Raw genomic sequence first — 22659 nt, 5'->3', positions numbered from 1 at the left:
TTAGCATAACACAAAATCAACCATGATGAAATCACCTTTGATTGTGATTTATGTAAGAGATCAGATTTGGCTTTCCCAAACCACCAGCCTGGTCCCTCCCATACTCCACCCTGAGAATACTCACTGTAGGTGTTCTGGGAGCGAAATGTTGCTGCCACCGAGCACCTGACCTTCCTGTGCTCCTGGCCGGGGAGGCTGGAACCATGCAACCACCTCCCCTCACCATGCACTCTGGAAGCTGCCCTGCATGCATACTCCCCTCACCTCTCTGCCCCTTCCTGGTGCTCTGGGACGGTTGGGGAGCACTCAGCACACTGCCCCGCTTCTCTGCCCCTCCTGGGAGGCTGGGACATTCTTGGCTCACTGTCCCGTCTTCTCCTCTGGGGTTGGGGAGTGCAGTTGACGCACTGCCCCGCCTGTCTCCCCGAGCCCCAGCTGCACCAACCACCCATGACATTGGGTCAAATGATGATTTCAGCTACCTTGGTGTAAATCAAATGACTTTTGTGTAGTTACTCTGGATTGATAGCAGTACCACAGTGGTCAAAAATTAGCCCACCATTCTCTCTCTCTCTCTGCTTTTTCCCTTCCTAAAGAGGGGTTAATAGTTACCAAGGGCTCTAAGAATGTGCAACAACCAACATGTGTTTTCTTCATTTTACCAGGTTTTGAATTTTTTGAAACAAGTGCCAAGGACAACGTAAATGTCAAGCAGACATTCGAGCGGCTTGTGGATATCATCTGCGACAAAATGTCAGAAAGTCTGGAGACGGATCCTGCTATCACTGCTGGGAAACAGAACACAAGACTAAAGGACACCCCTCCTCCACAGCAACCCAACTGTGGCTGTTAATACAGCTATAAGCAGAGGCAGCTCCAGTGTGTTCTATTGCCAACAGAGTATTTACAGATGGTCTATAAGCCTTTATTTATACTGTCTTTTTAATTTATTTGGAGACAATATGTTTATGTCAGTGGCTGGTACAATATGTGCAAACAGTTTGTAAGGACTGCCCATTTCTCAGCATCTGGCCTTTGCATGTGGATGGCTGTTTGTCTTTTCTTTTTATCCTGTGTACATTGTACTTACTTCAGCTGGTTCGGTGACCCCAGGGCACAGGTTGTTTATAACTGACTTTAACCTCATCAGTTTCAAATTATACCATTTACTGCTTGGTGTAATCACCACAGCATTTGGGAATAAGCTTTCTAATGCCATTTAAATTTCCCTTGACTGAAAAATCAATTTTAAAGTACTACCTGAATATACTGTCTATTCCCAGATAATTTGTCTGATGCACACTTCTCTGAGGGCAATGCTATGGCAATCCATGACCACCAATGAAATTCAGTTATCTCTATGCCACTAGGAAATTCAGAGTGACAACAGCTGCCTAACCCCAAACCCAGGCTCCTATCCCTTTATATAAGGAGAAATCCTTATCTGCTACCTGCTGGCAGGATAGGGGCTGGCTCTGTTCCAGTTCCATCCACGAGCCAATTCACTATAATACTGATACAGAAAAAAGTTGTGAAATGTCCATCTTACAGATACATGCTTTACAGAAGGTATATGCTACAACTCTTGATATTACCCTACCAGACCCAAATCTGTTGTGTACAATTATTCATAAGCAAAAATAATCTACTCATATTGTTCTGGAGGCTGCGTAATTTGGCCTTTAGGAATTTCATGTTTCATTCTTGAAAAGAATGTCTATATATTAATTTTATAGTCTGAGAGAATCTTCTCTCTATTGATTATAAAAGCCCATCTCTCTCTTCAGCAGTGCTATTCCTATTAAAGACAGCAAGACTTATTTGTGAGGACAGGAATGGATCCATTCAATTTGAAAAATAGTTTGGTCTAGACATATCTTGTAACAGGACAGTCAGAAATTGGCAATGTTTTTTGAAAATTCATAGAGAAATAAAAAGTTTTCTAAGGAGTTCTTCCACTAGACCATATTAGTCAGAAAATCTATGAAGTGCTGTGAAAATAACTGAATAACTGCAGGTTTGGAGTCTGGTTTTTTTTTTGTTTTGTTTTGTTTTTTTTAAAGCATTTTAAAAAATGCTCTCATTATGTTAATAAGCTCTTGGTCTGCTAATTGGTAGCACATTGTACTATTGCCTTATCTGGGTTACAGCAATATTCCTCCATTAATTACATCATTGAGGCAACATTCACTTCTTATTGTTCTTTATGACATCAGCTTTAGTACCAGAATGACATTTCTCAAGCCAGACATAACAGAAAAAAGGGAAGAAAACAGGAAAATGAGTCAGAGCAGCTGCTCACACCATACCTGACTGCAAGGAAATCCCCATAAAACACATTGTTTTTTTTTCCCTAAGGTAATTTATATAATGTCATCAAACACACTAAGGCCATGTCACCACAAGGAAAAAAGGTGTCATTTTACCTAACATTGTAACTACTGTATTAAAATGCTAGTGCAGATAAAAGTAACACAGTTGGCTGAGGTAAACCCAAGTGTAAACTTGTATCATAACTATAACTTGGCATGGCTACACTGGATCTTAAACGTATCATTTAACATGCTAGCTAACTCCCACACTTTTTTTTTTTTTTTTTTGTGAAAAATGAGCCATATCATTTAATTCCATGAAAAACCAGAGGAAAGAGAAAGGTTGGCTGCTCACTGCTCTGTTATGGGCAGATTAGTAAGGAAGGGGAAGAGGAAAAGGAAGTGAAATTGAGCTCAGCCCATTTACCTAGCTCTTGACAATCCTATGGCATTCTAGTTACTACTCTCCCTGACTTTCCCTCCCACTTTTAGGCCATCAGTTTGATAGCTGCACTCCTCTAGCTGTTGCTGTCCTCTGAGGTAGAAGTTTCATGGCCAAAGATTTTATTTTTCCAATAAAAAATTTAAATGTTTTAAGGAAAGCAGATGCTTTTCAGGGGAAAAAATGTTATTGAACCAATGTCCCCTTCATCTCACTTTTTTTTTAAATGGAAAATACTCCTGAAGGAAAATTTGCAACCAGTCCAACTAGCCCTGGAGAACTTCTCTCCATGATTCCTGGTGTGATGCCGTCAACAATGGTCCCTCTGGCAGGCACCATGGTGCTCAGTAGACTATGCATATTTAATTATGACTTGCTAGAAGGGTAGAGAATAGCAGCTGTAGAACAAAACATTAATTCATAGATTTGAAATGCCGGAAAGAACCACTGTGCTCATTTAGTCTGAGCTCCTCTATAATACAGGCTGTAGAACTTCCCAAAAATAGTTCCTAGAGCATAGCTATTAGAAAAAACACCCCAAACTTGAATTTTAAAATTGCCACTGATGGATACTCCACCATGGCCCTTGGTAAAATGGCCTGGTGCTTAATTACACTCTCTGTTAAAAATGTCTGTGTTATTTTCTGTCTGAATTTGTCTACCTTCAGCTTCTAGCCCTTAGACCATGTTATACTTTTAATGCTGTTCGCTAACTTCCACTGTGTTTCCCTTTGTACCGTATGTTTCTCTAGGGAAGCATGCCTTCCATTGCAGTGAGCCAGGTCCCTTGTAATTGTGAAGAGTTCCAAGCACTGCTGTAAAACAGGGCTTGCTGCCAGTCTCCAGGATGATGTGTGCTGTAATGCCTCTAGTGTGGGCTGTAGCTCTTCCAGTACATTTTGCTTGGCCTCCCACCATCAATCCCCTCCTGGTATTTCTTGGTAGATGGCAGCTGGGACAGAGGATGTTACCACATCTCACACTAGTTCAGACACACACTCTGGAATGTTTGTAAACCACAAGTCCTAGTGCTCCCACAATTTTTGCTCTGGGACACTGGCTGCAGCAGAGCTGCATCTTGTGCAGCAACATGAGGAGAAGCGACTGTTTGCCATCTAACGCATCCAGTGCATGCCTGGATTTGCTCTCATAGAATTTAAGGTCAGAAAGAACCATCACAGTCATCTCACTCTGTTTTACTTCCAGTCCAGTGTTCCTCCGATGACAATGTAGGCACTCTGTCATGCTGGGACTGGAAGAACAGCTGGCAATACTAGCTAACTTATTAAGAAGTATGAAGCAGGTAGGATGAACGATAATGTTTTTATCAATTTTAATAAAAAAACTTAAATAGAAAGGGAGAGGATTGTAGGAGGTATTCTCCTCTCCTTCCTCTTCTCAAAAGAAAAGCTTGTCCTGCCTCGACCCTGTTTAATACATTACAAGCGAAGGGAAGATAGCAGGCTGAAAGAACAAACTTCTTATGATGTCAGACATGCTTTTAAGGAAGACACATGCATACAGGAAAACTAGTATCAGAGATGATGCAAAAAAAAAACACCCCTTATTCCTTTATAGGACTTCCCACTTGATTTGTAGCTATATGGAAACTTTTCATTATATTCCCCTCACCAAACAGTGTTTAGAATTAGTTTTGGATGACCTTTAAAGGATTCTTAGATTCAATTCCAATCACATTCCAAAAGTCTAAATTCTTAGCCAGACTTTAGCTTAGTCCAGAGGGCCGGAGTCCTGCAAACATCATGATCCTTTTAGCAGATGGGAGTAGGTAGACCCTTGCACTCACAAATCTTGTGACTGTGGCCTTGGGCTAGCAGTCCTGCAAGATTTCAGGCTGGGAAACATCATGAAAACCATTTTTAGCATAGTAGCTTCATTACTTGGTCTTTCCATTCTTGGCTGGAATCAACGCCATTACAGAGATACACACAAGAAAAGTAATCTTTTCAAATCTTACCATCCTTTTCCAAAAGGGGGAAGCATCAGAATTGTGGCTTTTAATTTTCCTTTGAGTTGACTCAACCTATTTAATTCTTGGGATTTTGGGAAACAGTGACAAGCTAATTCTGTTTCCATTGACTTCACTGGTAAAACTGTAAGAGTGCATCAACATAGCAGGGCTTAACTTGAAATAAGCTACACAAACAGAGCTACGTCAATTGAGTAGCTTATTTTGAAATTGGGAGTGTCTACACAGCACTTATTTTGAACTAGAGCACTCTTCCTCTCACTTCCCTTACTCCTCGTACAATGAGGGTTACAGGAGTCCGAGTAAGAAGTCCTCCAACTTGATAGCATTTCAACATTATTTCGAAATAACTGCCTGCTGTGTAGACTCGGACTAAGTTATTTTGAAATAATGCTAGTTATTTCAAAATAATGTTGCTGTGTAGACGTGCCCTCATTGACTTCAATGGGAGCAGAGTTAGGGCAACAATGAATGCCTTGGAAAATCCCACCACATATGGTTTCCCACCACACACAGTCATTGGATGTATGTGATGGAGAAGATAAGAGCAGGAATCAGATCCATGTGTGTGACCCATACGTTTGTGAGGGTCAGGAGAGTGTTGCATAAGTACAGAGGTCCAGCCACACAAAGCCAACGTGAGGGTCAAGACTTAAAATAATCACAAAATATTTCAAAACTTTTAATTGGCAGCATTGTTAAACCGGCTACTTGGGGCCAGATTTTGAAACACTAGTTTCCTCATCTCGGTCCAGTTCCTGGTGGCCACATCATAAAATCCAGGACCAAGCAACCGTAATTTGTAGCTTTGATACTAGTTTCAGGAAGAAGTAGGGAACTGAATGGCCCATGGTGACTCACTGGCCCTTTCACACTCTGAGGTCAGGTTTTAAGGCCATTTGTGAGACACAGCAAAGCAGAAGTAGTTTGCTCTGCCTCTGCCAGTACTGTCTGTTTGATGGATACAGAGAGTACATCAGCCTCCAGGGTTTTCAGTCCATCACCAACACTGAATTTTAAAGAAAATGTTATCATCTACTGACTTTATGTTCACTCTGGCACAGACTATGGAACTACTCTGTCTGCATGTAAAAGGGAGGGTGGGGAAATTTGTTTTGCAGTCTTATTTCTCATTGAGGGCTCCAAGGGGGTGTTATCTGGAGAAAATACTATATTATTATTATTACTCTATTGCATTGCCTTGAGTTAATGGCTGTTACCAGAAGTGGGGAAGGGGGCTCCTTCTCCATCACAGTTTAATGGGAGATTAGACCTTGAAGTGGACAAAAGCCACATTGCTTAGGGTCTGAGCCCCATGGTGCCAGCCAAAATACTGCATGACACCACACTTCCAAAGTGCTGACCCAGAATAACAATATTAGTGCTACAGTAATTGCATGCATCTTTGTCATGGAGTCACAAGTGTCTTTCTCAGTGCATGGGCAGGCTATCGCTCAGCATTCCAAACAGTAACAAGTGGCACAAATAAATGTAAGAGACAGGCTCCTGCAGCATTCAAGTGCATGAATGGATGGGATTGATCACAATGGCTTGCAAGCCCTTTTGAGTTGAAACTGCAACTGCATGGTCTTAATTCTGACAAAAGTGCATTTTCAGATATGATAAATGTGCCTGTCCTTATAGATCAGTTATTTTGTAACTGTGTTTGTATTTCATCCTGTTTGTTTAGACCAATTTGTTTGGTGTCTGAAATACATATAAGCTAGCCTGTCTTTTAATTTCTTTCTCTCTCTCTCTCTACATATATATAGATATAGATATATAAAACCACTCATTCTTTCTCTGAATTGCAATGTACGTGACTGTTACCTGGAACTGTTTGTTCCTTTGTGCTTATATTTAAAGTAATGCAGAGAGAAACTACCTGAGCAACTAGATCTATGTGGCCTTTCCAGAGCATCAGTCTGAAAGATTAAGTTTTCTTCCCAGTCTGCTCAGCTCTGTATGTCCAGCTGTGCTGCCTGCACATTTTTTTATTTTAGGACTGAATGAAGTGCTATTTCATGGTGCAAAAACTCTGCTGGAGCTTGATCCTAATGTTCAGAATTGCCTGAATTTTAATTGTCTTTTCCTGGGACATGCTTGGCATACTAAATGTTATGCTTATTGCTGCCATTGTTTCTTCAATAGCAGAGAAGCCAATGATGCTTTCTATTAAAAAAAAATTACGGGCTTCATTTTTCAGTAGCATGGTTTGTCATTGTCACTTTTCAATGGCAACAACTAAATGGCTGTTCCATTGTTTGAATGTTATGAATGTTTCCTTGATCCATTGCAGGGCAGACTTGATTTACACTGCAAATGGACCAGATTCCCCTTGGGCGTAACTCAAGTGGAATTGCACCATTAATGCTTTGAATCTATGGGGCCCAATCCTCAGCTTGTATAGACCAGCATGGTTCTGATTAAACCAATAGAATTATGCTATGTGTATTCCAGCTGAGGTTCTGGTGTGTGGAGTGTTTTTAATAGCAATTGGAAATTAGATTTTTCAAGGTTCAATACTTGTAAAGTCTCCATTCTAAAGGCAACTCATCTGAATAGTCTGAGTATGTAATAGATTTTATGTCATTAAATGGGACAGGTAAATTCATTTCATTGTGTCTGTTACATTTATTTATTTACTTATTTATTTACTTTATCTTTTCTTCAATATTCATCCAAGCAAAGATTTTTACTGTACATGTAGAATGCTCACACACAAATATATCCTGAACTCTGGTTCAGTTTGCACAGCTATTTGTTTTCAGTGCAGTGGTTTTTATTATTATTATTGCAGTGGAACTTATCCATGAATTCTCATTGTCACTAGAAAGTGCTTGGGTTAAATCCACAGGCCATAGAATTACTGTTCATGGTGATGGCAGGAGCAGATGGCACATCACTTGTACACCTGTTATGGGGGGAGGGGAGAGACCATGTCCTAATCGTCTGACAATTTTATGCTCTTGCATAACATGTGGAAACAAAAGCTAGGGATTGCTCACCACTTCCAGTAATGAATTTACTTGAGTAATCCTGACATGTACCTGCAAATTAGTGTTAAATGAAAACTGTTTGTGCTGTATTTCCCGTTTAATATATTGTTGATAATGTCAGCTGTGTCGTGGTTCAATTGGACTGTCAGAATGTATAACCTATTTACTAGTGTTTGTGGAACTGAAATGTCTTAAATGTTGCATGAAAAATGTTATAAAAATAGATTTGTTTTCTATTTTTGAACACCTCTGAACTGAGGGAACATGGGCCAATAAGTGCAATATTTAATGACTTACTCAGTGTATATAAAATGTTATGAAAGGGAGAAGTGTCATGTACGTGTGATATGGTGTTGATGATGACTGTGTGGCTTATTTAAACGATGTCTAGTAGCTGTGTCTAGTAGTGAAATTTATACAGTAAATACTTTATTAGTGTAGTGTAAGAATAATCTATTCTTAATTCTTTAAACTATTTTTCATATGGGACAATGGTAACAGAAGTCTGTATCTTTACTGCAAGTGCATGTCAATTTTACTTTTTAGAATTGTGTGTGTCCTTTCCAAAAAATGGTTGTGTTATATCAATAGTAGGGGGGAGACCTTTTCTTGGTTAAAATATATGCTTAGCCATTTCTAATAACAAAAGCAAAAAACCCACATAATATTTTAAAGCATGTTCTCTGGAAACAGAAAAAGAGATTGTCTTGGAACTCAGCTCCTAAGGAAAAGCCTTCATTTTTTTCTCTGACTAGTCAATTACATGCTGTGTGTGACTACAGCATAATGTCATGTGGCTGCTTTTTAAAAAATATATAGAATTCTATGATTTGTTCTTGATTACACTCAGTCTACCATATTAAATAGGAGTCTTCAACATTGTTTATTTGGCATCTTTTGCTTGGTGTCTTGAGTTCACAATGGTTTTTTTTTAAGGAGCTTTCATCTCAAATCCAGTGCAAAATGCTAACCCTTACTGACCCCAATTCTGCTGCTTCCATCCCTAACTTTTAATCAGTTACTAAAGGAAGATTAGAAGATACATTCTATGCCAAATTCTACTCTCTTAGGGCACGTCTACACAGCAGAGCTAAAGCTGAAATAAGCTATGCAACTTCAGCTACGTCAATTGCGTAGCTTAAGTCGAAATAGCTTATTTCAGCTTTTGGCACTGTCTATACAGCAGGAAGTCGAAGGAAGAACACTCTTCCTTTGATTTCCCTAACTCCTTGTGAAATGAGGGTTACAGGAGTCAGAGTAAGAAGTCCTCCAGCAGGCTTGTATTGTAGATGTGCTCTTTGTTATTTCAGAATAATGTCAGCTATTCCAAAATAACGCTGTTGTGTAGACATACGCTTAGACTGCTATAAATTTTGAGTAACTCCCTTGGGACCCATAGCGTTCCTCTCAGCAGTGTGAGAACAGAATTTGGCATAATATCTTGACTAGAAATTAGAATGAGACATCAAATCATCTTCTCCTTTTACTTGAGCCTGGCATTGTTGTACTCGTACATTCACTCAAGGGCCTCAAGTGAGGCAGCACCAGCTTACGTTCATCCTTAATCAGTAAAATATTTCACCACATGCTTAACAGGAGGCATGTGGTTACTGTATTGCCAGTGGTTCCCCTGTTGTGATTGAAAACCTCTGTGCAGAAATTAAAGCTGTTAATTGACTTATGCTGCATTCCTGCTTGTACAATTTGCTGGTTGTCTAGAGGAACATGAACCCCACTTTAGTGGGATGTTACTGAATAAGTGTGAACTGATGAATCAGGGCCAAGGTGAGTAAAATTTTGATGGGTTACTAATATCATATTCATTTTTTCACCATTGGTATCATAGTGAAAGGCACGAGTAGATTTTGTGCCTAAATCTGATATCTTGTTATGACAATATTACAAGGCTATTTCAGGTTCTGTTGCAGGTATTTTAGAAAAGCTAGCTCTCAGAAAGCGACAACACAGGAAACCAATAGCTCTGCTTTCTTTTGCCTTTGCCATCTCACTTAATAGTGCTAGAAAACAAGCAAAATAGTCAGCTTATATTAAACAGTACAGGACAATCCTAGCGAAGGCCTAAGCATCTGTCCAAATGCTTCCCTGTGGTTTATACTTCTGTTGCAAAACCATCTGCCAAATTATGCACAATTGCATGAAACTGAAAGCTTGTGATGAGGGAAATTTGAGAACTGCAGAATGAAAGAAACAAATATGAACATCCCCATTTCCAAGGCAAAAAACACAGCCAGGCTAAGATACTACTGAAATGCAAACACACAGATGGAGGATGCATTGCCTATGTTTTACCGCTCTTAAGTGACCTGACTGCCCAAGGGGCTGACAAAATTTTTATCACCATGACAAGTAATTTTACCTGGTATTTTTACTATCCTCTACATGTACAAGTACATTAAAAAAAATCCCGAACGCCTACTTTGAAAACGTGTAACTGTTCTAACTCCCCATACTAATTGTACATGCTGAACTGTTCTTGAAGAGATGTTGGCGTATCTGCTTAGAATATATTTGAGAGGTGGTTTGGATTCAACTTTCCCTCTGACTCTAACTACTACTACAATATAGTGACTGTGGTTCTAACAATGTAAGTTTAAAATGCTGCTGGGTGACAGATGTTTTGACTTCTGCATATGTCCACAGGAGCACTTGTCAGGATGTGAAGTTTTATCCATGTGCAGAGTTTCTATGTGGAAGTAAAGATTGTGTGTATTCCATTTGGATATTCTTTTTGTATGTGACTTCTGTATAACAAGTGGCTTTTGTTTTGTTTATTTTTGTTTGGGGTATTAATTTTGAGATTACAATAAATATTCAAGAGACTATATTCATGAAATTTTCTGTTGTGGTGAGGTGCCTTCCCTCACCCAGCAGTGCTTGTTTAATTTGTTGCAGTTATTAAAGTGGTCTAAAAATTACTTCAGATTTGACCTACTGTATGTAGTAATGTGACACCTACTGTAGCTGAGTGTCCCTCCCACAAGTAAACATCTTCACTCTGAAGGGTGAGCTTCACAAACTATGGGCCTGGTATTACTCTTACTGAATTCAATAGACTTTTTGCTCTCAGCAGGAGCAGGATTTGGCCACTTCTTTAATGGCAGTACAGAAAACAAGCACAATAAGGTACATTGGTGAGACAAAGTTGCTATCTTAGCATTAAGCCTTTGAGAAATACTCAAGCCAAAGAAGGACAAGGTTGGTGGCAAAGACACAGACAAAATAAAAAATTGCCCTTTAGTGCAAACCAAGCACTGGGTACCTATTAAACTTTTCTGGGAAAGGCAGTAGGTGTTGTACCTGTTTGTTGCTCATCTTCCCAGAATTTGCAGAGTAACGATCAGCTGCTTAGAGCACATCCATAATTACCAGAAAAATAGATGTACCAGTGGTAGATCTTCTGGTGTTTGATTTAGCAGGTCCAGTAAAGACCCATAACGCTGAGGGTAGCTCCTGCTGGTAACCAATAGTCCTCCTTTTGTGAAAAGTTGATGAGAAGTAGATGGTAGCATTTGGACGCTGTGTGGACTCTACCAAGCTCGGCTTAAGGTAAGCTGACTCCAGCTATGCATTTTGCATGGTGGAATTGCGTACCTTAAACCAACCTTCCTGGTCTAGTGTAGACCAGGCCTTAGATACCATGCTGATGGGTGCAGAATAAGAAATAAGCTTTAAAGTAGTGTTTTTACATAGTAATTTCATGTTTCTACTAATGATAGCTTAGAAACAAAATGGAAATAATGTTTCATCTCCCATTAGCCTCTTGAATTTTGCAGGGGTTTTTTGGGGGGGCGGGGGGGAGGAGCTGGTGGGTAATGGGTTGCCTGGCATTAATATTTCTAAAGCTGTAGAGCCAAACTGTCTTGTTCTCAATACTTTAGACTTGTACACACCAGCATGGATTGGCACAGTATAACTCACCTTTGCATTTGTGCACAGCTTGGAAAGCCCATGTACATTATAGGTGGAGTTCACCCCTCAGAAGAGGGCCAGGACAAGGTCTATACATGACACAAAACAGACCATAAGTGACACACCAGCTTCACACAACCTGCTTCTAATTCTTCAGAAATAAGCTTCTATCATTGCTATAATTTAATGTACTATGTGTGTCTTACTAAAAAGAACAACTTAGTCTGTATAAGACCCCTTCTTTTGTTAAGGTATTTTATATGCTTTCCACTCATTGCTTCTTTCTAAAGCCACAAATACCCTTGCTCGAAGATGTACCATAGTATGGCCTACCCCGGAATCTTCCTCCCATACAAGTTCTGGTCTCAATATTACTTTCCAGACTCACTCATCCCATCAACTCCTGATTCAGTGGCTTCTCTTGTGGCCATTCAACAGTGCCCATGCCACTATCTGACCTAGTTTTCTTCCAGTAAACCACCCCCCCACAAAAAAAAATCCCAGTTTAAAACACACAGCTCCCAGAATGTCTTAATCAACCCTTATAATTTTCATGTTCCTACCTCAATGGGATGCACTAGTTCAGAGATGCTGAAACAATTTGGCTAGTGGGAAGCCACTGAATCAACCTATAAACCCTATAAAGGTTGGACCTCTATAATCCAGAGTTCCATACTCTGGCAACATCTGTGGTCCAGAATCCCCATTGGTGCTCCCAGGCTGGAGCACTCCTGGGGAAAAATTGGCCCCTGCATTCAGCAACTCCTCCCGCACCCTCCCAGAGCTTCTGGGGCACACAAATAGCTCATCATGTCAACTTTTTAATGACTCCCCCAGGAGCTGGACTAAGAACCAGCCGTACTTAAAATCACAGCAGCTCTCTGCCCCACCTGAGGACTGCCCCATTTAAAACTAGAAAAGGAAGCTGAGTGGGTCTGAGCATGCAGTGGAAACTGACAAATGATGGTGAGCTCTGGCCAGCTCCCGGAAGGGAGACCCAGAGAATTTTTTTACTGTTCTAAACTAAGTTTTGGGTAGTCTGAACCTGGTCTCCAAGGTAAGGGCTTTTAGTGTTGTTCACAGACTTTGTTAATGAGAGACTCATATTTGTGTGTTTGACTTCTCTGACTTAAACAAGTAGAGCCAGGTGGTGCAAAGTAAAGCAAGGCAAACTTGCCACAAAGGGATTACGAAGGGGTGGGAGATGCACACAGACACACAGCAAGGCTGATGTGGCCAAGCTCTAACAATTCATCCCAGGTGGCCATCATACTGCCTGAGATCCAAGGCTACGTCTACACAGCTTCTCTCTTCCGCAAAAGCCTATGCAAATAAAGTGTGGATTAGCATATTGCTATGCTTCATTTGCATAATTAATCAGGAGCTGTTTTTCACAAAATGGTTCCTAATTAATTATGCAAATGAAGCACAGCAATATGCTAATCTGCACTTCATTTGCATAGGCTTTTGCAGAAGAGGGAAGCTGTGTAGATGTAGTTTTGATCACAGCTGTGTGTGTACCTGTGTACACACAGAGAGGGCTTTGCTGCTGGGCCATCTTTTCAGAGGCAGATTCACTTCATGCACAGATGTGTAGGGAAATGGTGGCTATTTCACAAGATAGAAGGTTTTTACAGGAAGATTATAGATAGAAACAAAACCTAAAATACTGTAAAACCTGTGATCAAATTGAGAGTGGCAACATTGCTTTGGGCTTTATAAGGCTGCGGAACTGATTCCTAACTCCTAAGCAGAAAAACATGATCCAATGCCCCCAAAGGGTTCATACTAGAATACAAATAAGAAGATGAGCCTGCAATGTAATTTTAAAAAAGGAATTATGAGCTATGCACTCAAGAACATAAAAAAAGGGGCAGGAACTCCTGAGTGATTACAGTGGTATAGTCAGGCTAGAGCAATTATGTTCAATGGCCCCTATTGGGTTTGCTGAGGATCCAAGCATCATATGTATATTTGTTTCAAAGCATTATTTTTTAAAATTAAATATAGAATAACTTGGAGGTGTTGCATGGGATTTAAGCTTAGATTTCAAATGAGTGCCTCTCAAATTAGCATTCAAAATCTTTATTTAAGTATTAAGGAGGTTAACTTTAAACACTCATTTATACAATCTTGCCCTACCTTTTTTCATGAAGTTACGTTCTAAGGCAGATGCATGTTAACAGCTTGTTTTTGCCTGCATTATTTGTGTTTATATTTGGCAGGAAAAAAAGGACAATACTACAACATCCCCTGGACTACAGGACGCTCTATAATATAAAAACATAAAGAGCAAGCAGGAGTGTGTAATGTTCCACATATTTCTAAAGAAAAGTTGTCCTTGGAGCAGAAAAGGAGTGATTAACTCAGAAAAAATCTGGCATGTGGAATTTTCCTAGAGGTCATCTCTCATTCCCATAAAAGAATAACATCAAAAATTCCGCCTATATAGTAATTACAGCCCATTTCAAATTAGTTTGTTTCATGTGTCCAGTAATTAATGAGTGAAAGAGGGATTTCCTGACATCTGTACTGGATGAATGCACATACATTATCTACATGCTACTAAGCAAAACAGAAGAATATGAGTTTTAAAGCTAGGTCCACTGTGCAACAGCTATTGTTAATTCTCCCTGCATTAGTATTATTGCAATAGTACAGCATTAGTATTATTGAATGGCCAATGGTAGATCCTTGTGTCATCTTTCATGAAACTAAAATACCGTAACTTTTAACTGAATGTATCTATGTATCGAAATTTCTTGTCATTCATCTCTGCATGGTGTTGCTATTTCTATAGTATGCTATTACTATAAGTATTAATTGTAATACCATGCCAGCTTTCACCTGTGACTCTCAAGACAGTGTTAGAAGTTATGTATAGAACTATGGAGTCCCAAGTCCCATTTTCTTACTGGAAGCACTAAACTGCTCTGAGTAATTTAAAAGTAATGATCTTTGTTTCAGTGCATTAAATATGCAGTAGTCTAGAATGGTTACTTTATGAAGGCTTAAGAGTATATTTAAAACATAAAATCAGCTTAGAAATACTGATGAAGAAAATGTAAAATAGAGAAGAATTGCATCATATATGCCAAGGGTGGGCAATAAAAAAATGGCAGCCCACATGGTTAGTCCCTAGCGACTGCGGCAGCTGTGTTTACTTGCGCCTCCACAGGTATCAGAGGATCGCAGCTCTGGTTGGCCAGGAGGAAGTGGGGCAGTGGGGAGGGGCAGAGCCTGGGCAAAGCAGGAGTGGAACATGGGCAGGACCATAGGCTGAGGAGTTTGCCTCTGCAAGCACAACTTCACCCACTACCCATACAAGCAGCCTTCACTGCAGACACATCTCTTGGCTCTGACTTATCAGCTGACTCTCCACAGGGCTGAGCAATGTTCCCTGTAGGCTAACTGCTTGGGTGGCCACCTAGTAGAGACTGAAATGCTGCCCACTTGATGAACAGAGTGCCCCCAGCTAGCAGTATGTGTTTCTACTGGTGGTGCACATAAGAACATTTATTTTACACATAGATGGAAACAAATTAGAGGAAACACTGCCCCGAGCTCCACCTCACTAAATGCTCAGGTACCTGAATGCGTGGAATCTGCAGACTGCTTGCCCGCAATCAAAGCTTCCTGTCAGGAATGCTCGATCAGGTGAGGACAAGGGCGCTTGCCCTCCACTTTTAAGAGAAGGAGGGCTATGCCTTTCCATGTTTTATCACCCTAAGGATGAGTGATAGGGGAGCGGGACAGGGCTTGGGTGGAAAAGGCTGTGTGGGAGCAGGAACCCTGGAGAAAGGGTGACATGAGGGCAAGGCTTAGGGGAAGAGGTGATATCAGGGATGGGGCTATGATTCAGGTGCGAGTGGCCCCCCATTGTTAGGAAGCTTCTGTTGCCCCTGCTTCCTGCAAAGCTTTAGAAATAGCCGTTGAGCATATCTAGTACCACCATACAATACCACACCTCTAGGCATCAGTAGCTCCCTTCCAAGTTGTCTTGTCTTACTTCTTGATGGTGCCAGTTGCTTCTTTTGATCTACCGCCACTTTTTCATTTGATGATAAGAATCTTTCTAGCTCCCTTTCATAAATGGAATAACCTAAACTAGAAAATCTTCTTTCATTTCAAAGCCAATGGGTGCCTGTATTGTTCCTCTTTGCTCTGTGGTGCTGTAAAAATCTATGTAATGGAAACCATGTAGTCAAGCTCTTAAGCCTTTTGGCTTTCTGGCCACCTAGAAGAGAAGAAAAGAAGCAGTTTAACTCAAGTGTGATTTATCATTGTATTAGATGGACCCCTTAAGTATATGTGCTGCATACACACCTTATTTAAACATGGTAGCCTATTAAACATACTTACAGAGAGTTTGCACCCATAGCAAAAGACTCTGCACTCTCCTGGATATGCCCCTATATATATGCCAATAATAGTAAAAGGAGCTATATGTGCATACTGAAGGGAGAATGGAAACCTTTTAATATAGGTTTCATGAATCTAGGGGGAAAATGTCCTGTCACGGCAGACTGAAAGATAAACATTTGCACTTTTATGACACACTGAGGAGTTCAACATTTTGAGTAGGGTGTGGTTGTTTGTTTTGTGGTTTTTATAGGCATTGCTGTGGTCATCAGAGTATCCAGTCACCTTTCTTGGTAACTTGTTATCCACCTGACTGCAAACCTGTAGAAGTAAGATGACAAATACAGATCGGAATGGCAACCAAGTTAGAAATCTGTGCTGCTTGGATTTTGAACCAAACTGCAGCAGCAGGCCTGATCCCTATTTGCATCTGGCAACTGTACTAACCTGGAAAGAATCTTAGGAGAAAAAGCTTTTTTTATCTTCTTTCCTAGCATCATTCCCCCTGGATCCCCACTCACTGCTCCTGTCCTTTGGGAGCCTCCTTCCCTAACTAATCAATGAGACACCATCCTATGAATCCTGCTGCCTTGGGCCAGTGGTTCTCAAAGTGTGATTCATGGACCAGCTACCTTCCAGGTGGTTCATTGCTCAAGCTCAGTCCCCCTCCCCCTCTCTTGCCCCACAGCAGGGAGCCTGCACTGGTGCTCTAGTCTTGTGCTCTCCCTTCCCGCCCCTGAGTTAGGTTGGTGCTCCAACACTAGCTTCCTGAGGAGGGGCGGGAAGAGAAAGCCCTGAGTCTCCCTGCCAGATCTCGCTCATGGAGGAAAAAGTGAAGTCACAATCAGCTCCACGTGCTGCTGCTCCCCCTCCCACAACTGAGGGAACAGCAGCGCTGGGACATGCTGCCTGGGGGCTTTCCCCACTGCTCCCGTTGGCCAGAATCCAGCCAATGGGAGCAGCAGGAGGCCATGCTTAGGACATGGTGCCTGGGAACAACACAGGGCACAAAGGAAGGCATGTCCTTCCCCAACCCCTCATGCCCAGACCCTGCCCCCCTGCCCCTCATGCATCCCCCTGCTGAGAACTCACACCCACAGCCTGCTTCTGCACCTGGCCCACAGTCAGACACCCTACCCCCTCCCTGCTCCTGCACCCACCCTTCCTCTTCCCCACTCTCCCCAGCCAGACACACTATTCCCAAGCTTGCTCCTGCACCCTACCTCCCACCCTCACCCCCTCCTACATCCCACCTCCCATCCAGATCCTGCACCCCCATCCCTATTCCACTCTCTGGCAGGCCTGTCCTGCACACTGAACTCCTCATTTTTGTCTCCATCCCAGAGCTTGGGGGATCCACAAAATCCACTAACCCCAGAACACCAAAAGAGTAAATCTGGCCTATATGAACAGTCCTCAGTCCTCCCTGTCCCTCCTCCCCATAAGGCTGGAGCACCAGAGGAATGAGGTGTCTCAGTAGGGGGCCACATCAGTGAGGGTTGGGGATTTTGGGAGGGGTTTTTTGCTTCTCACTTGTATGTTCCCAACTGATTTTTTTTGAGGGTCGATGGCCCCCGGCCCAAAAAAGGTTCCCCACCCCCACCATAAATAAAGAAAATACTGAAACCTTTTGAGTTCTTACTGATTTAAATTAAACCATTCTCCCTAGCTGCAGCACTAGTTTAATTGCCCTATCGTAACTATGTAATTAATGGCAAGTTTGCATTAGCAACTGGTGGTCCACGGAAAGGTTTTCATTGAGCCCGGTGGGCCACGGGTCAAAAAGTTTAATAACCACTGTTCTAAATCATGCACTGCAGCTAAGCCAACAAGGCTCTTGAAAATTTGCTTCCTCCTTCCCTCTGTCCAGGCACAGTCTTCTTCCTACTATTAGTTTTGCCTGCTGGTACTACAAATCTCAGAATCCCTTGCACAGATGCCTACCTAGATTCAAATGTGAACACATCTTCTTAACTCTCATGCTGCTGCCACTCTACCCACGCAAAAACGATAGTCAACTAGTTCTGTACTGGCCTTGGAAACTCATGGTATTATCAAAATTGAGCGGAGCGAGAATGCCTTTAAAAGTGACTTTATTGTTACCAGAAACTATGAACATTTTTTTTTAAAAGACCCACTTTCTTAGATTCAGAGCACACTATCCAGTAATTGTACTGGGCTCTAACTGACCCTATGATCACATATTTCAAAAAAAGCTACACGCATGTTTCAGTCTAACTGATCCCATGTTTAGGCAATGAAAAGCTAACCAAAGAGCAACAATACAAACACAACAATGGCAAGGGCTGAAATATTGATTCGGTCAGCATCTAATCCATTTACCAGACTCAACAGCCATTTGGCATCATTTTAGCTCTCCTCCCTGTGCCATATTTTAAAGTCTTGGTGTCCACTGCAGTAGCACATACGGGCTGTGTCTAGACTGCACCCATTTTCCGTAAAAGGGATGCAAATTAGACATACCGCAATTGCAAATGAAGCAGGGATTTAAATCTCCCCCGCTTCATTAGCATAAAAATGGCTGCCGCTTATTTCTGGCTCAGAGCTTTGCCGGAAAAAAGCGCCAGTCTAGACACGGATCTTTCGGAAAATAAAGCTCATTTTAAGGGATAAGGGATCTTTCGGAAAAGGCTTTATTTTCCGAAACATCTGCGTCTAGACTGGCGTTTTTTTCCGGCAAAGCTCCGAGCCGGAAAAAAGCGGTAGCCATTTTTATGCTAATGAAGCGGGGGAGATTTAAATCCCCGCTTTATTTGCAATTACGGTATGTCTAATTTGCATCCGTTTTACGGAAAGAGATGCAGTCTAGACACAGCCACGCTGTTGGTAAGGATTTCTCACACCTCTGAGCTCCATCCCTCTGGGAATGTAGCAGTTTTAAAGCTATGCCGCATGTGTTTGGATAAATGTATTTTTGACCTTCATTTTTTAATATTTATAATGTAGAATGTTGAATATTCTTAATGCACAAAGCCCATCCAGGTTTTCAATATATCAGAATAGAAAACAAAAGAAAAAAGCCCTTTTAGGTTGAAGAAAATGCATGAACTAAACACCAGAGGGAGCAGTTGTATAAAACTTCAACAGCTGCAATTCAGAAGGAAATCAAATGGACACATGGTCACAGTGAGAAAAGGAAATTCATCAAGGTATATAGAAGCTTTGCCTATTTCTTTTACCCTGTCATGCAGTGTCCGCACAATGCCTTCCAGAGTTCAGTAGGTAACATTATTCCCATTTGAGGAGAAGACAATGGGAGTCCTAATCCATGACTAGAACATAGGCACTACTGCATACTACTTTGTATAGAAGTCTTTCTACAACAAACCTGGACCTGTTAGAACAGTGGTCTCCAACCTTTTTACACACAAGATCACTTTTTAAATGTCAGGGCAAGCCAAGATCTACCCCACTCCTTCCTTGAGGCCTTGCCCTCTCTTTTCCCCTTCTCTCCATCATTTGCTGTCCCCAGCCCTCACTCATTCTCCCTGGGTTGAGACAGGATGTGCGGGCTCTGGGGTGGGAATGAGGGATTTGGGTGAGGGGAGGTGTGAGAAGTGCAAGCTCTGGGAGGGAATTTGGGTGCAGGAGGAGGTGGAGAAGGGGATTCTGGCTCAGGGATGAGGCTCCAGGCTGGAGAGCTTTGGGGTCTGGTGGAGGGTTGGGTTGCTGAGCCAGCCACAGGCTTGTGGATGTGAGGGTGCAAGAGTCTGAGCTGCGGTGTATGAGGGACTCAGAGCAGGAGGGGGTTAGGTGTATGATGGGCTCAGGGCACAGGTTTGCAGTTTGTGGATAGTGCAGGAGTGTTGTGGCACAACACTGGGGGGGTACGTCTACACTACAGCGCTAGTTCGAACTAACTTAGTTCGAATTAGTTAATTCGAACTAAGCTAGTTCGAACTAACGCATCTAGAACTAAAAACTAGTTCGAACTAGCGTTTTGCTAGTTCGAACTAGTAAGTCCACATTGAGTGGACTCTGAACAGGGCTTAAGGATGGCCGGAAGCAGTGCCGGCAGGGCATAAAAGGAGGACTTAGAGCATGGAGCTGCTGTCTCAGGCTAGCCGAGGGCTGCGCTTAAAGGGTCCCGACCCCCACCCCGGACACACAGTTCTAAGGGGTGCCCCGCTTGCAAAGAAGTTCTGGCTTGGAGTGCCCTGAGTGCCCACACTGGGCACATCACACCACTCGGCCATCAGCCCGGCTGCACTTGCCGCAGGCTGCCTATCTGGGGAGAGGGAGTAATTGGGGGGCTGCAGGAGAGCTTCCACCCCCAGAAGCCCGCAGAGCCAGCCCAGTCCTCCCCATCGGGGGCTCGTACCCCATTCCTCCCTCACCTCCTTCCACTTACCCTTCCCTAGCCCCCCTTCTTATTGATGTACAAAATAAAGATAACGTTTCTTCCAACATTGACTCTGTCTTTATTGAAAAAAACTGGGGGAGACTGGGAAAAGGAGGTGGGAGAGGGGAAGAGAAAGGCTGGGAGAGGGGAGGGCAACTAACATGATCAGGGGTTGGGAACAGGTCCCAGATGAAGAAAGGCTACAGAGACTGGGACTGTTCAGCTTAGAAAAGAGGAGACGGAGGGGGGACAGGATAGAGGTCTCTAAAAGCAGGGGTTGGGTGGAGAGGGTGCATTCAGAAAAGTTCTTCGTGAGTTCCCATAAAGAAGGACTAGAGGACACCAAAGGAAAGGAATGGGTAGCAGGCTTGAAACTAGTAAGAGAAAGTTGTTGTTCTTCCCAAAGCAAATAGTTAACCTGTGGAACTCCTTGCTGCAGGAGGCTGTGAAGGCTACAACTAGAACAGAGTTTAAAGGGAAGTGAGATCAAGTCATGGAGGTTGGGTCCATGGAGTCCTATTAGCCAGAGGGTAGGAGTGGTGTCCCTGCCCAAAGTTTGTGGAAGGCTGGAGAGGGATGGCACGAGACAAATGGCTTGGTCACTGTCTTCGGTCCATCCCCTCCAGAGTCCCTAGGGTTGGCCGCTGTCGGCAGACAGGCTACTGGGCTAGATGGACCTTTGGTCTGACCCAGGACGGCCATTCTAAGCTCAGGGCTCAGGGTCGGGGGTCTCAGTGGACCCCCTTGATTTTCATGCACACCTGGTCCTGGGTGGCCAGGCTGGCAGCTCTCCTGCCCTAGACGGCCACTTTCCTGTGCCTAGTGCAGAGATCGTGGACGAGGTCCACGATGTTCGCACTAGCCCAGGAAGGTGCCCGCCTCTTGCGGTCCAGGGGAAGCTCCCGGGAGCCGCCAGCCTGGTCCCGGCAAGAGGGGGTGGGCTGGGGGGCATCGGGTGGGTGGCTCTGTGCCGTGCCAGGTGCAGGGTCTGCTAGCTGGGTGCTGGCAGGCTTGTACCTGGCACGGGCACCGTAGCCAGCCCGTGCCCCTTTAAGGGGTCCGGGGCCGGGAGGGGGCCATAGAGTTTCCCTGGTGTTGGCCAGAGTGGCCACCAGGGAAACTTGGGGAGGGCTAGCCTCCCACTAGTTCGAACTAAAGGGCTACACAGCCCTTAGTTCGAACTAGCTAGTTCGAACTAGGCGTTAGTCCTCGTAAAATGAGGTTTACCTAGTTCGAACTAAGCGCTCCGCTAGTTCGATTCAAATTCGAACTAGCGGAGCGCTAGTGTAGCACCTATTAAAGTTAGTTCGAACTAACGTCCGTTAGTTCGAACTAACTTTGTAGTGTAGACATACCCGGGATGTGGATGGTGCAAGAGTTTGGGGATGTGAAGGGCTCAGGGCAGGGAGTTCCGGTGTATGATGGACTCAAAGTTCGGGTCTGTGGAGGGGTGCAGGAGTGTAATGATGCTGCGGCCAGATGGGGGCTTGGCCTCAACTGGGGGCTTGTTGCCAGGCTTCATTTTTAAATAAAAAGATTTTGCCCAACACAAAACATTTTAGCATTGTCTTTATTTATGCAAGGGGTCGGGAACCAGTTTTGGGTCAGGGACACTGACCCACAGAAACATGAGTCAGGGACCACATAAGTGAGATGCAAAAAAACCCACCCCCTGGTGTTGGTGGGAATCTGGCGAGGGAGCAGGAGCAGGGTGCTAGTGGGGATCTGGTGAGGGGGCAGGGTGCTGGTGGAGGTCTGGCCAGGGGGATGGGGAAAGGTGCTGGATGGTGCCTAGGCAGGGTGCTGGTAGGAGTCTGGGCAGAGGGAAGAGTGCTGGATGGTCTCTGGGCAGGTGGCAGGGTGCTGGTGGAGGTCTGGCCAGGGGGATGGGGAAAGGTGCTGGATGGTGCCTAGGCAGGGTGCTGGTAGGAGTCTGGGCAGAGGGAAGAGTGCTGGATGGTCTCTGGGCAGGTGGCAGGGTGTTGGATGGTGTCTAGCAAAGGGCCAGGGTGCTAGTGGGGATCTGACCAGGGGCAGGGTGTTCATGGGAGTCTGGCCAGGGCAGGAGTAGGGTGCTGGTGGAGGCCTGGCTAGGGGCAGGGTGCTGGTGAGGGTCTGCCCAGAGGGCAGGGGCCAGGGTATTGGTGGGAGTCTGGACAGGGGCCAAGAGCTGGTGAGGGTGTGGGCAGAGTGATGGATGGTGTCTTGTCAGGGGGCAGTGTGCTGGTGGGGGTCTGGCCAGGGGCCAGGGTGTTGGTGAG

The 22659-nt window shown here is 43.5% G+C and overlaps 1 protein-coding gene across 2 annotated transcripts in view; it reads left to right on the top strand.

Annotated features, from left to right (window-relative positions):
* The window catches only part of RAB3C (RAB3C, member RAS oncogene family), a 209187-nt gene extending 198599 nt beyond the window's left edge, over positions 1-10588 (top strand). For both annotated transcript variants that reach the window (XM_075932411.2, XM_006112663.5), the window contains exon 5: positions 666-10588. In XM_075932411.2, coding sequence (XP_075788526.2) covers positions 666-853 — 188 coding nt within the window. In that variant the 3' untranslated portion in view covers positions 854-10588. The remainder of the gene's footprint in view (positions 1-665) is intronic.
* Positions 10589-22659: the final 12071 nt, after the last annotated feature.

The sequence above is a fragment of the Pelodiscus sinensis genome, chromosome 6, assembly GCF_052426305.1.
Source record: "Pelodiscus sinensis isolate ZL-2025 chromosome 6, ASM5242630v1, whole genome shotgun sequence".
NCBI lineage: Eukaryota > Metazoa > Chordata > Testudines > Trionychidae > Pelodiscus > Pelodiscus sinensis.
The sequence above is the reverse complement of the archived record's forward strand: the minus strand, read 5'-3'. Positions and strand labels throughout refer to the sequence as shown.